The sequence below is a fragment of the Pongo abelii genome, chromosome 16 (genome assembly GCF_028885655.2).
Source record: "Pongo abelii isolate AG06213 chromosome 16, NHGRI_mPonAbe1-v2.0_pri, whole genome shotgun sequence".
Classification (NCBI taxonomy): Eukaryota; Metazoa; Chordata; class Mammalia; order Primates; family Hominidae; genus Pongo; species Pongo abelii.
This window is the reverse complement of record NC_072001.2, coordinates 52,793,161-52,808,462: the sequence shown is the minus strand read 5'-3', so window position 1 is coordinate 52,808,462 and position 15,302 is coordinate 52,793,161. Positions and strand designations below refer to the sequence as shown.

Genomic DNA, 15,302 nt, shown 5'->3' with positions numbered 1-15,302 from the left:
AGCATGATCCTCTAGTTATTTTCTAAGGTTATCTCCTTAAAGGTGGGAATTCTGGGCTAGAAGACATAAGGAAGTTTAAGGCACTTGACACATATTGCCAAATGGCTTTCCAAATAGATTGTATCATTTTCAGCTGAAGGGTGCAAATTACCCTTCTCAGCAGCCCTTCACTGATTTAGAGTATTACTTTGAATTAATTTATAATTAAAAAATGGATAACCTTTTGTTGCCTGGGAAATAACGAATGCATCTTGTTCAAACAGGAATAATTTCTTTAAAAAACTTTTAATTTTGGAATAATTTTAAATTTGTGGAAGAGTTGCAGATACTGCAAAGACAGTTCCTGCATACCCTCACCTAGCTTTTCTCTGATGTTAATATTAACATCTTACCTCACCATGGTGCATTTGTTAAAACTATGAAATTAGCATTGGTATAATACTATTAACTGAGCTACAGATTTGATTAGATTTCTCCAGTTTTTCCATTAATTACCTTTTTCTCTTCTAGGATCCAATCCAGGATCCGATCCAGGATCCCACATTGAATTTAGTGGTCATGTTCCTTAGTCTCCTCCCATCTCTGACAGTTCTATAGTCTTTGCTTGTTTTTCATGACCTTGACACTTTTGAAGACTGGTCACCAGGCATTTTGTAGAATGTTTTTCAGTTTGGGTTTTCTGATGTTTTTTCTTAGAAATAGACTGAGGTTGTGGATTTGGGGAAAGAATTACAAAGAGTGATGTGTTCTTGTCTCATCTATCAGGGAGCACATGATAGCAACATGATTTATACAGGTGATGCTAATCTTGGCTACTTGGTTACAATGATGTTTTTCAGGTTTCTCCACTGTAAGCTGACTATATTTCCCTTTCCACACTCTAGTCCCTAAAAGTAAGTCGCTGAGTCCAACCTACATTCAAGAGAAGGAGAATTAACTTCTACCTCCTAGAGGAAGGAGTATCAAAGAATTAGTGGTTATATGTTAAAACTGTAGCAGGTATAATTTTAAATAAAATTGCTATAATAGGGGCCCCAAAGGTATAAGGTATTTGTCCAAGATCACACAGTGACAACATTGCAGGTTTAGCACTAAGATCCAACAGTCTGACTTCCCAAGTCGATGTTCTTTAATAAAGGCATCTGTGATTATTCTGTTAAAGATTTGAGGCAAGCATTTCCTACAGCACAATTATTACTGGGCTTTGGGTAGTTAGGCATAGTTGGGAAGCAGTGGAATGTAATCCTCATCATTGCAATGCAGACAGAAAGTCGTGTACTTTAAAAGAGGTAGTGCTGCTTGTCACCCCTCAGTGGCTGGGATCACTTTGCCATGTTACAGGGTTGAAGTTCCCTATACCTTATCCACATACTCCCAGCCCATTGTTTTCTCCCCTACCTAATTTCTCCCTGCCTTCACTCCCAGTTCCACTCCCACCAGTAATTCTGAGGGCTTGAGGGCCTAAAACAGCTAGGAGATTGAGGATAACTTTCTGGACAGGAGGATGAGGTAGAAAAGATCCAGGCTAGAAATGGTGGCCTAGAAGCAGAATGAGTGGAGGCTTCCAGTGTCTGGCATGCTTTGTTTGCCACTGCATTCCTAACGGAAACCACAGTGCTAAAGAATATAGGGGCAAAGGGATATGAGGAGAGAGGTTAAAATTGAGCAAAGGAAGTGAAAATAATTTGGTTGTGTTACCCACCTATCCCTCAACTCTGTCTGTCTTAACCTAGATGACCAAACCAGGCCTGTCCTTGATGGCAGCTGTAAGAGACCTGTATCATCATCACCACCATGAGTGATACTATGCATTATACTTACTCCTCATAATGCCATTATGCAGTAAATATTATGGGCCGCTTAAAGTTCAGAGAGGTTAAATGACTTGCCTGAGGTCACACAGTAAGTCCCAGAGCCAGGAGAATCCAGTTCTGTCTAATTCCAGTGTTATCTGGAACAAAGTCTACAGTGAGACTGGTTAAAACACAAAATTTTCAAGAAATATGAGAACAAACCTTACACTGAGCATAAAGGAAACACTGGATACTGTGCCAGATACTGGGATAATCCCATTATCTCATTTAATTATCTTTATGGTCCTATGAAATGTAAGTACTATTACCACCATTGAGAAAACAGACTTAGCAAGAAGATTAAGTTATATTCCAAGTCATACAAAAAGTGGTAGGCCAGGATTTGAACAAAGGTCTTCTGACTCCAGATGCCCAGCTCCAAAGCTATGTGAACCTCCCTTCTTTGTAAAGATAAGTAGAAGCTGTGGGCCTCCCCAGTCACATAGTAAGCACAGGGAATTCGTGGTCCCCACCTCTCTCAGTCATGTGGGAATACCTAGGATACCAGTATCACCCTTGGCTAACATGGGAGACAAACTGTTAATAGATGACAAGCACATAGATGTTTCTTTCAATGGCAGAGTTTCAACTTGAGGAATATATAGACTCCCAGTTTCTGTCATTTTAGTCTAATTCTTTGGCAAAGATTACCACTTGTTTTTATTTCTAGGAAGCCCTGAAAATGTCTGTTTTACCATAGAGTTCTTAGACCCAAGTATGTAAATGTTTGTAACCATGGATGCTAGGCAATTTTGGCTTCAATCAAAGACTGTGGTCTTTAATATATAGAATAATAACTTTAAGGAATTCTGTGAATAAGCTCACTTTGACAGCAGCATTAATATCCTTTCCTCACTGTTTAAGCTTGACTTTTCATTGTGGTAACAACCCCATGAAATTTCCATGGTCTGTAATTACAGTTATAAATCTTATGTCCTGCTGATGCTACAGGCCAAATTTAAGTAGTCTCTATTGTTTTTTTAAAAAAGTATTTTTCAATTATTTGAATTATAAAATGCTCTTTTAAACATTTCAAAGAGTACAAAAGTGTTTAAAATAAAATGAACCATCTTCCTTTCCTTCCCTTCTTTAACTACTATGATGATGACCATAGCTTAAATCCTTCCATACATTTTCTGGACTATGAGACAATGCATACACACATATTTAACAAAAGGGGATAATAATTATGTATATTGTTCTGTAATATGCTTTTCTTGCTTAACTAGATATTCTGGTCAGCTTTCCAAATCAACACATTCAGATCTATCTTAATTGTTTTAATTGCTGCACAGAAATTCATAATATGAATGTATAATTATTTATCATCTATTGATAAACATACAAGATGTTTCTATATGTTTTTTGCTATTGAAACAATGCTACAATGCATATATTAGTACATATATTTTATATACTGTCAGATAAATTCCTAGAAATGAGACTTCTGGGGTTAGAACTCCTAATTTTTACCAATCTGCTGGATAAAGAATGGTATTTTACTGTTTTCATTGCTGGGTCAGAGAGTATGTACATTTAAAATTTTCATAAATATTGCCATAATACTTTCCCAAAAAGACAGTAGTTCCAAATGACAGACACTTTAAAAATTTAAGCTAAAAAAAGAGGTTTATTAAAACATATTAGGTAGCTTCAGTGGAAACACTGCTGTTATTACACCTTACAGCTCGGCTGTCCTCACACTGGGGACGGGCTGCCAAAAAGTTGGCCATAGACTTCCAGAAGAACCATCACCTTTGCCATCATGTCTGTCAAATGCTGAGAAAAGCATATTAAAGTTTGCCATTGTGATTATGATTCCTATTAAGTTTTCCTTGTGTTTCAAAAAGATTTTTACCTCATATAATTTAAGCTATATCTTTACCACATAATGGTTTCTGATTATTAATTTTTCTTTGTAGCTTTTATCTTTTTTCATAATAAAAGATTCTTAAGTTTTATATTTTTATATTAGTTTTCTTCTCTTGCTTTTTTTAGTTTACATTTGCCTGATACATAATCTGGGCCAATTTCTTAATTTCCATTTATTTCTTGTCTCATTCTATTAGTCTTCCTTGATAAGAATGTTTAAGGTACTCATTTTTATTGTAATAACTTGTATTTTATCATGCTATATTAATATTATTTTATGATTATTTTAAATTCTGCTTTTTTTTCTTTACTTTTTCATACTTGTATGCATTAATTATGGTTTTAAAATATCCCATTTCTGGCCAGGCTCAGTGGCTCACGCCTGTAATCCTAGCACTTTGTGAGGCCGAGGCGGGCAGATTACCTGAGGTCAGGAGTTCAAGACCAGCCCGGCCAACATGGCGAAACCCTATCTCTACTAAAAATAGAAAAAAATTAGCCAGGCATGGTGGTGCCTGCCTGTAGTCTCAGCTACTCAGGAGGTTGAGGCAGGAGAATCGCTTGAACCCAGGAGGCGGAGGTCGCCATGAGCCAAGATCATGCCATTGGCGACAAGAGCAAGACTCCATCTCAACAACAACAAAAAAATCCCATTTCTAATGAATAATTTACAAGTTTTACTGTTATATTCTTATTTTACTAGTGATTTCTCTTTATTTTCATAGTTATTTAAATATATATATTTCCATATTGGCAGAATGGAATTCCACAGATAATATGAAATTCTATCCTTCATCAAATGTTTCACTATCTTGTTCTATACCTTTCCTTATGCTTCTTCAATTAAACAGTTTTGGCAATGTTTTTATCTTACCCTTCTTTGTCCTTACTCCCATCCCCAACTCTTACATGTTAATTATTTAGAATTTAATTCCAGGATGTTATTAAATGCTCCTCTTGTAACATATTTGCTGACTATTCCCATTTTTTTCCAAATTAATACTGCCCCCATACATTATTACTCATCTAGAACTAACTATACATTTACAAGAATCATTGCTCACCTCTATTTTTATGACCTGTCTTCTGTTATTTTGAGGTCTTTGTACAGTTTTAATTTTTATTTCATTGCAGAAATATCCTTGAGTAATTTCTTCAGAAAGGATATTGAGATGTTATACTTTTTAGCTCAATGTTTTCTGTCTTTGCCTTTACATTTACATGATATATTGGATAAGCATAAGATCCTTGAGTCAGTCTTTTTCTTTAGGAACTTTGTTGTTGCTTCACTATATAGTTGTTGTTTCAACAATTTTGTGTTGTTTCACAGTTTCACTGTGACAGTTTGATGTTAGGTTGATTCTTTTTCCTTCTCTGTATAAAAGATTGTGTCACCAGAATCTTCTTTCATTACTTTGGATAGGACCTAAAGGACCCTCTCAATCTGAAAATCTATGCTATTTGTTATCACAGAGCAGTTTTCTGCTGTCATTTCTTTGATTGTTACTTTTCTATTTATTCCTTTTTCTCTTTCTAAAATGCCATTATTTGTATATTGGAGTCACAGATCTGAGATCTATGAATTTGCTATTTCTGTCTCATATCTTTTTGCAAATGGTTTCTATGTCTCCAAGTCTTTGTTCTCTATTGTGAGATATTATTTGTATTGTTTTGTCCAGAATATTAATTTAGTTCTATTCATTGACTATTCTTTGGTTTTGCTGTTGAATTTTTAAATTCAGAAATAGTGTGTATTTCTTTCAGATTTTTTTCTGTGACCTAATTGCATCTTCTTACGGGGTCTTATTATATTTTGTTGTTGTTATCGTGCTTGTCTGTCTCTTCTATTAGTTCTGCTTCAGTAGGAGCCACCTATTCTTGCTTTTTCAGCTGAATCCTTTTAAATGGGTTGTAATTTTTCTTTGCCTACTCTTAGCCAAACAGATCAGGCTATCGTTGTCTCTTGAGAGTGTTAAACTAACAGGTGGTGGAAGGTAAAGTTGGAGATTTTGGTGAAATGTCTTGGCAGCCAAATGAACTGGAAAGCGGGCATGTCTTTGCTGAGGCATGGATGGCAGGGCTGTTTTCAGACCTCCTGAGGGGAGGAAAGGCTGTGCTTTTATAAACCTTGTAGTTCACATCAAAGGCTTCCAGCATCATTTTAATGGGGAAACATTTTAAGGGACAGTAAATTACAAGTGGGAAGAGAAAGTATGTCTCAGCATGTTGAGAGGGATCTATTTACTAAGCAGGTAGGGCCCCCTCAGACAGATGAGAAATCTTTAGTTTTGTAACAAACTACTAGAAATACAAACCTTCGCTTGGACCTGGATCACTTGGGAACTATGAGATGCAACTAATGATACCAGAACCTACTTTTTTATTCTCTGAAGAACTCAAGTGTTCATATTTATCAGTGGCATCCTTGATTCTCCAATAGCAGACCACTCTTCTAGCTGAGCTGCCGCAACAAGTTACTAGAAGGAAGAAGAGCTCGTGACCATGCTTCCAGGCCATCGTGAACCCCAGTTTCTGAATTTTATGCCAAAATAAAGCTGAAGAATTTTCTTTGTTATAAGTTGAGTAATTGAAGAGAAAGGATCATCAAAATGAGTTGGGATATTGGTGTAAAAAAGATCATGCATGTGTAAAAATGGTATTGTGAAAATTTACTACAGAGTATAAAATGTTGCACTTGCCCATTACAGAAAGAATTTTTTTCCAATAGAAAAGTTTTGAGAGACATTTGGAAAGTAATTTAAAAATTATAAGCCATTGTGCTTTCATATTTCTCACTTAAAAGAAGTTTAACATGTTTAACATCTTACCTCCTGATTCTGACTCGACCTTGGCAGATATAATGGCTTGCGTACAGAAGTTCTAAAGTCAATTTTCTACCAGAAATATGAAGTCAGATCAGTCCCCTGTGTGTGTTCAGAAAGTGGGGATGCCTGTGGTTGGCTTGGCAACTAGGCAGGTGCAACCTTCCTGCCACAGGGCAGTTCTCGGGAAACATCATGAGGTAAAATGATGCTCTTTTAATCCTCAAAGACCTCCCCTTTGCATTTGATTTTATTTACAGATAGCCTTGGATACCAGTTACTGGACTTTCATTAATCACGTCTTCATCTGGGGGAGCATTGCCATTTATTTCTCCATTTTATTTATAATGCACAGTAATGGCATCTTTGGCATCTTCCCAAACCAGTTTCCATTTGTTGGTAAGTAAGTCATGTTGACTAGTGGAACCTAGTGTCATGCTGCTGTTTACTTGTCTTATAGTTTATTTTTTGTGTTAGGTAGAGCTGGGGATGATTAGTGATCCTTTGTCCAGAAATTGATTGAGCCAGGCATCTGAAGGTTTCCGAGTTTAAAAGTGGCTCTAAAAGCTCAGTTTCTGCTGTCTCTACTGGATGCAGAAGAATCACTCACAGCAGCTTACAGGTTCTCAACAGCTTACATGTAGTAGGCTGTCTCATATATGTCTCATATATGAGAGGCATAGCACATATGTTAGGGCTACCTGAAGACCTGTCAAATGCTCATGTATGGTAGAGAGAAGAAAAAGAAATACTAGACTCTCCTTTTATGCCACATTATCACCAACATCTGCCAAAATTCACCCATAGAACTTATTTGCATTTAGATAAGAATGAAACAATGTATAATTTAGAGCCTTCTAAAAATTCCTGGACGTTAATCCATAAGTGGCATGAAGAGTAGGCTTTGTAGTTAGTCAGGGTTCAAGCGCCAGCTGTGCCACTTAACAAGCTGTGTGACTTTGGGCAAGTTTCTTCTTTCCATGAGAGACTATATAGGAATAAACAAAACTCAGTTTTTCCTATACTCTCACTCAGCAAGCAACACAGAAGACTTCTGTGACCTCTGGTCACCAAGAAGTGGGGATTTCTTCCCACCAACAACCAGTGAGGTGTTTCTGCAGAGGACCCCAGCTGGATGTTCTCCAATTCAATTCCGACAATATCTAGTTGGAGGTAGTGTCAGATCCTACAAGTTGAGCACTAAGTTCCGCATGACTGCCCCCACACTTCCAATGCTACTAGCAAGCCACAGGATGTTTTACCTCTACTTTTGACCAGCTGGCTATAAATTGGGGTTCCCCCCCAACCCCTTCCCTGGGTTTGATTAATTTCTAGAGTGGCTCAAAGAACTCAGGGAGACACTTACATTTACTGGTTTACTATAAAGGATATTACAAAGGATACAGATAAAGAGATGCATAGAGCACTGTGTGGAGGAAGGGGCATGGAGCTTCCATGCCCTTTCCAGGCATGCTGCCCTCCAGGAACCTCTGCATGTTCAGCTGTCTAGGAACTCTTTGAACCCTGTTCTTTAAGGCTGTTATGAAGGCATTTTTTATATAGGCATGACTGATAAAGTCATTGGCCATTGGTGATCAACTTAACCTTCAGTCCCTCTTCCCTTCCAGGAGATTAGAGGCCAGGGCTGAAACTCCCAACCCTCTAATCCTACCTTAGTCTTTCTGATGACCAGCCCCCATCCTGAAGCTACCTAGGGACTTCCAGCCATCAGTCAACTCATTAACAAACAAAAAGACACATATCACTGAGGATTTCAAGGAGTTTTAAATCTATGCCAGAAAACAGAAAAAAAGACCAAACATATAGCTCACAATATTATGCTATGCATTAATGTCTTCACTTATAAACTGAGGATATTAATAAGCCTATTTTCATGGAAAATTTATGAGGATTAAATGAAATAATACATATAAAGCACTTAGCATGTATCCTGGTACATAGTGCTTTTTAAATAAATGTTAACCATGATGATGGTGATTATTATTATTCATGCAAATGTGGCTTGATTACTGGTGGTAACATTGCAGAGGAATTTGAACATCAGATGAGTAGCAAAGGACCCTCTAAAATCCCTTAAAAAAGATTCTATTATTCTACAAAAAGTATACCTCTGGTCTATGTATAGGGTATACCATCATTGCACTCCACATTTCAAAATGATTCCCAGCAAAGGCCACTGAGCTTTATAAAAGAGGGATATTAATATACTTTCTCAGAGGTTTTGAAATCTCTAGCGTGTGTGAAATAAGCTGCTAACCAAGTTCATCTAAACAAACTGGAAAAGAGAGATGCGCAGTGACCAACATTCTTGAACTTAATCAGGCAAGAGTGAGATTTGTATCCACTAATTGAGGAAGTAAATTCTTGGACTAATTTATGTAGAAAGCAAAATAAGACCACAAGGACTAAAATAGGATTATAAGGTTAGTAAGGTTACAAATCCACATTGATGCAAAGGCACCTGAAATTGTAATTCAGTTTAAATTCACGCATACACTTAAAAATGTTCTTCACCTTTTGCCTTTTCCTACATGTAAATGGAAATCTTTAAGTTGCACCACTCTTACTTAATATGTACTGGTAATACTTTGTTTACCAAAAGATTCCAAGTATGTAGAGACATGTTGGTCATGAGTAAGAATAAGCATATTGGGAAACAAAGACACCAAAACTATTTTTGTTTTATTTTTTTAAGATCGTTTGCCAAAACGAAAAGTTCAGTGTATTGACTAGAAGATTTCCAGTCCTAAGAGAGCACTGTGATGCATAATGAGACTAGAATGCCTCAACTGGAGAAAGTAATTTGTGCAGGGACCACTCTTTCCAGCTAAGCACAAGCCATTTCAGTAATTAATTACTGAGCTCCAGTGAAATTTTTTAAAAGTTAGATCAACATTGGGGTTTCAGGAAAATTTTTTTTTCCTTAGTAGCTAGCAGCAAACAGGAGTGTGGTTTCAAAGTGAAGCTTGTTTTTCCCAGCCATGCCTGAGGGTACCAAGCTTCAAGGAGCGCAAAGAGACATTTAATTTATTAAGTCAAGTTTGTTTCTGCCCATGGCTGAAGGCAACTGGAATCAGCTACTCTTGGATAGGCAGATTCCTCTCTCTAAAGCCAGAAAAAGCAGACATACCATTCAGTAGCCAAGCCCTCATACCCAAAGCGCATTTGAATGGTGGTGACATTTGAATACTGGGATAGGGGACCTGGATAATTGGGGCTATGATGATAAATCTCTAGAAAATGAACAGGGACAAAAGTTTATTTTGGTGGTATAAGCAGGGTTGGCATCTTCCCATGGAGCTTGTCTGCCTGCCTTACTGACCCGTATTGCCTTGTTTAAATCCACAATGGGGTATGTGAGGTGTGAGTAAAAAGTAAGGAAACTGGCTTCAGGCTTGGAAATGAGTTTCACTGTCCTATTGCCCTAGCATGTTGGATGGCTGCATCAACAGTCTCCTGGTGAGGGAATGTTCTTTTCACAAACCCAGGAGCCTTCTTGATCTTGGAACTTTGAGGACTTCATAACCAAGTGAACAATAGAGAAATAACAAGTCCTTCTGAGGCAGGTTTTCTCAGGCCATTGCCTGAAATTTAAAAGATTGGTCCTGCAATAGATAAAGCTCCCCTTTTATGACAAGCCAATCAATGCGATCATTACTTGAGATTGTACCTGCATCTGAAACATTTTTTGTGTAGTTTCGATATGATAGTTTTAATTCAAGAGTCCACAAGGGTAAAGGGTAAATGTGCCTTTTAAAAATAATGGCTGCTTTGTATCCACAAGATCTTGATGCTGGAAGAGAGAATTGTGCTCCCTGAGTGATATTAGACTGAGCCTGGGTGAGAGAATGCTTGGCTCAGGCTGGTAATCTTTAAGTGATCAGGCCACTAAGCAGTTCCTGCGGGTGATCTTAGCACTTCTGCCTTCTTATCATCATGGTGACATTAGGTGATCCAAATCTCACCATTGAAAAAAGATCTTGGCCAGGCGTGGTGGCTCACGCCTGTAATCCTAGCACTTCGGGAGGCCGAGGCGGGCGGATCATGAGGTCAGGAGATCGAGACCATGCTGGCTAACATGGTGAAACCCTGCCTCTACTAAAAATACAAAAAAATCAGCCAGGCGTGGTGGCGGGCACCTGTAGTCCCAGCTACTCAGGAGGCTGAGGCAGGAGAATGGCATGAACTCGGGAGGCGGAGCTTGCAGTGAGCCGAGATCGCACCACTGCACTCCACCAGCCTGGGAGACAGAATGAGACTCCGTCTCAAAAAAAAAAAAAGATCTTGTAGGAACAAAGAACCTATTAATTAATAATTCAGTCCTACTTGTAACCACAGTGTATATTTTCTTTAATGATAGGTAATGCGCGACATTCCCTGACCGAGAAGTGCATCTGGCTTGTAATTCTCTTAACAACAGTGGCTTCGGTTATGCCAGTGGTGGCATTCAGATTTTTGAAGGTGGATTTATACCCAACCCTGAGTGATCAGGTATGTCACAGTGCTGATGAATACTTGAAGGCTGGTTTTTGGCTCTTGAAATGGTGTCCTTTTCTGCCTTATTGGAAGCTCAGAGATGGGCTAATGAAATTGTCACAAGCAAACACCTACTGGTGCATGAGATCACATCAGAATAGATGGGACTTCCCACATCTTGAATGTACTAGTCCTTAGATGCCATGAAGGCATCTATACTAAATGTGGATGAGGAGTCATAAATTACAAGTTAAACTGGGTATTTTAAAAAGCTGACTATTAAAAAGAAGATCACAGGCATCATTTTGGACAATTTTTCCAAGGGAAAGGCAAGCCATAGGAAAAGATACTGATTTGAGGGCAAGTACAAGCACAATAAAAGAGAGACAAGCATGGTATGAGTCAAAGGGGCTTAACATTTTTGTAGAAATCCAGTAGCAGATTCAGAAACATGGGTGAGATGTTACCTTCTGAACAGATTAAGAAGGGGAAGAGCAGCATGCTGGGTAGATTAGTAAACTTGGAAGGAAAATAGGAAGAACAGATTATAGAAATTCCTTAACTGGAGAATTAACAGAACATATTTCAGAATTTCATGGGAAGAGGAGTAAGTAGGACAATGTCAACTTAGGTCAGGACTCAGATAAAGTGTGAAAAGGAGAAAGAAAGGGGGACAAACATTCATAGCCATGTCATGATAAGGGGGAACATGCTGCTGTAGTGAGTGGGACCAGGCCAGTGATGCTGAGAGAGACTGAGGTAGGTAGGTAGATAGATAGATAGATAGATAGATATACACACACACATTTTTTTAATCATGATGTCTCTGACATTTTGGGACCAAAGTGTAAAAAGATTCCTTCTGGAAAAATTCAGAGTCCCTTGTCATATCTGTCCTGTCTCTTTGGTTCTCCAAGCTCATTCTAACATAAACCCAGAAAATGGCGGATGAGTTAAGGAAGGAAGGGTGTGCTTGTCTGTCTGATAAGTTCGATTGTGATGTTCTGCTTGATGGTTTTCTCTTGACAGAAAGGTCAGGATCCAAGTGATTTGCCAAACCAGAGAACAAGGTCGCTTACAACAAACCTCAGGTCTTTTTCTCCTTAGCTTTACAGGGAAATGAAAGAGTTGTGGGAAACCTACTCACATAATATGGAACATTTAGAAAGGCCATACAAACCTAAAATAAATCAAAACCCTGGAAGTCTCATGATACATTGAGCTACCACAAGAATTGAATATTTCTGACTCATTTTCTGAATTTTCTTCTAGTCCAGTTACTGACAACTGTTGAATCCAGAGGACCTCTAAAAGAGAGGAAAAAGGCTGTTTTGGGAGAATGAAATTATAAATTATTATGCTGACTTTGGGCAGTGCATGTTAGAAAATCTTTCTATACAAAAGTATGCTCGTATACATTGAAGATATATGAGAGACAATAATGAAATTTGTCTGATATTTCTTAATTACTCAATAGTGTCTCGATAGAGATAAAAATGGACCAGTGCCCCCAGTGTTATCTTTTGGGTGGAAAATTTCTTAGTTTTTAGATTTAAAACTTCCTTTTGCAATGTTGTTTTTACTTAAAAAAAAAAAAAAAAAAAAAAAGCTTTCACTTTACAAAGTGGGCCACTGCCTGGAGTCTGTCATTTGGATGCATCATCTCACTTTGGGTTTGTTTCTCCCCAGATCCGCCGGTGGCAGAAGGCTCAAAAGAAGGCAAGGCCTCCAAGTAGCCGAAGGCCTCGGACCCGCAGGTCAAGCTCAAGAAGGTCTGGATATGCTTTTGCTCACCAAGAGGGCTATGGAGAACTTATCACATCTGGAAAAAATATGCGAGCTAAAAATCCACCCCCAACATCAGAGCTGGAAAAGACACATTATAATAGCACTAGCTGGATTGAAAATTTATGTAAGAAAACCACAGACACAGTGAGCAGCTTTAGCCAGGAGAAAACAGTGAAACTGTGAGTCAATATGAATTTAAACCACATAGTTATCTTTTCACTTCAGGTGGAGCTGAAATTCTGCTGGCTCCAGAGTTTGAGATTTGAGGCAAGAGGTGGGGCAGGCAGATTGCCTCACTTAACTTAAATCTGCGGCAGACAACTGCCAGTGCCCATCAAACAGGAGTGTGCGCTATGGAAAACCAGGCCAGAGGGTCACTGTCTAGTTTGTGATTTGGTGGACAAAACACTCGCTGTTACAAGTACAGATTTTTTTTTTTTTTTAAATCAACCTAGATACCAATTGATCTGAACTTCAGAATCTTATTTATGGAGAAAAACTTGTAAAGCTGCATATTCACTGAATGGATCCTCAGGTGGATAAAAGGGTGCATTTTAAAGGTATATATCCAAGCTGAAAAGCATGCCTATTGACAGATAAACATGTATCTGTAAGATCAGCCTTTCCCAAGGTATACTTTTAAAATTTAAAGTGTATACTATGTTGCTTTCAGACTGAGTTGCATGTCACTCTTTAGTCTTGATAGCTACCTGTCTGTTCAGCCAGGACAACAAATGGCTTTCATGCCTGAAGAATACAAAAGTGTGCTTGTGTTTCTCATTTTTATACCAGTCTAGGGACAAAGGAGACTGAACATCTTTGCAGCAGGATAGGCTGGTAATTTGATCAAATTTATTCAAAAAGCTCTCAGTCTGTGTCATGTAAGGACATGCTTATGAAATGTCAGAGAGGCTCGCCACTAAGTATTCTAAACACTTTTCAATGGCTTTTCTAACAACCTCAGTAGTAATTTGCTGAGCGTCATCCAGACCATTAATGGAATCAGCAAAGCACTGGAATTTCACACTTTAATAATAATATTCCGTATAGTCTATGGGCAAATATTTTCAATATTTCCAATTTTTAAAGCTTCAGAATTGAAGCCAAACAAATTAATAAATAATTGTTTTAATTACTATTTACAAACTCAGGTTTAGATCGTTTAAAGTTAGTTGCTTTTGATACTCAGCTGTCATGTTTATAATTCAAACATGTAGTAAACATATGTAGGTAAGGTTGTTTTTTTGGAGATGTTGCAGCTCAAATTTCAGTCCACATGTGAATCATCAGTGTATTTTCCGTAAGTGATTTGGGCATATTTTCATCAGTGTATTTTCCATAAAGTGATTTGGGCATATTTGTGTGAAAACCTCAGTTCTGTCACTTCTTACCTCTATAAACTTGGACGATAATGTGCCTTCTCTGAGACTCAGTTTCTTCCTCTGTAAAATGAGGACATACTACCTACCTCTTGTGGTTGGTTGATGATTGTCAAAGCACAAACTGAAATTATTAAAAACATAATTATTTCATAAACAGATGAGTTAAGTTCCAGTTAACTCAACATCAGTATAACAGCAATTGGAAAAGAATATGAAAAAACTGGAATTTAAATAGTCAGTGGGGAAGGCTTTGATAAAATGAAATTGCCACAAAGATATAAAACTGGTTAGGGTCCTACAGGGAAATAAAATTATAACCGTGGAGGTACATTTCTCTACCAGAAAGCAAAAATAAAGCATTATGTCTTAATGGTTTTCTACAAATCAACTTCTAATTCTACAGAGTCCTTAATCTGGTCCCTATTAAATTCTTGGTCAGACAAAGTTACATTTCCCAAGAGAGTCAGGTGACACTTGAGTGAGTTTGATGGATAATGAGCTAATGTGATATTTATAGGTCACAATTTTTTAAAACCTAAATTTCCAAGTCTGGGATAATTTTTCCTAAATGGGATCAAATGAAATAATATGTGTAAAAGAGTCAAATGCAGTCCTTTACCATAGTAACTGCCTATGGACGTTCTCTTTCCCTTACATGCCTGCCTACACTTAACCAGATGTTGGTTTTGAATGTCTAATTTGTCATTAGTTTCACCACGTTTGCTCACTTTTTGTAATATTTTTGCAAGATTTGAAAACTTTCAGTAAATGTTTTGGCACTATTGGTACTTGATGTTTTATCTCTCCTTTATGGGAAATTCATTGGGGAGATTTTTGTTACATTAGTCCACGGGTATTTTTCTCTCTCCTTTACATACTGAGGAAAATGTACTCATTCTTAGAATTGGAGTCAAGAATAAAATGAAACAATTGAACCTATGTATAAGGGATAGGAAAGATTAGAAATGGTCCAATTTTGCAAGTCCAGTTTAAATTAAATAAGGCTGTTTATAAACAAATAGTGTGGATGATTGTGAGAGAAACATATTATCAGCTTACTTTGGCCCCATGAGATCCAAGTAAACTCA

General features: G+C 37.6%; 1 protein-coding gene across 8 annotated transcripts in view; it reads left to right on the top strand.

The window, feature by feature from the left end:
* Positions 1-15,000, top strand: part of ATP8B4 (ATPase phospholipid transporting 8B4 (putative)) — a 334,774-nt gene extending 319,774 nt beyond the window's left edge. For 7 of the 8 annotated variants that reach the window (XM_054531022.2, XM_024232115.3, XM_054531020.2 and 4 more), the window contains 3 exons: positions 6,808-6,946; positions 10,929-11,059; positions 12,734-15,000. In XM_054531022.2, coding sequence (XP_054386997.1) covers positions 6,808-6,946; positions 10,929-11,059; positions 12,734-13,015 — 552 coding nt within the window. In that variant the 3' untranslated portion in view covers positions 13,016-15,000. 8 annotated transcript variants of the gene reach the window in all.
* Positions 15,001-15,302: the final 302 nt, after the last annotated feature.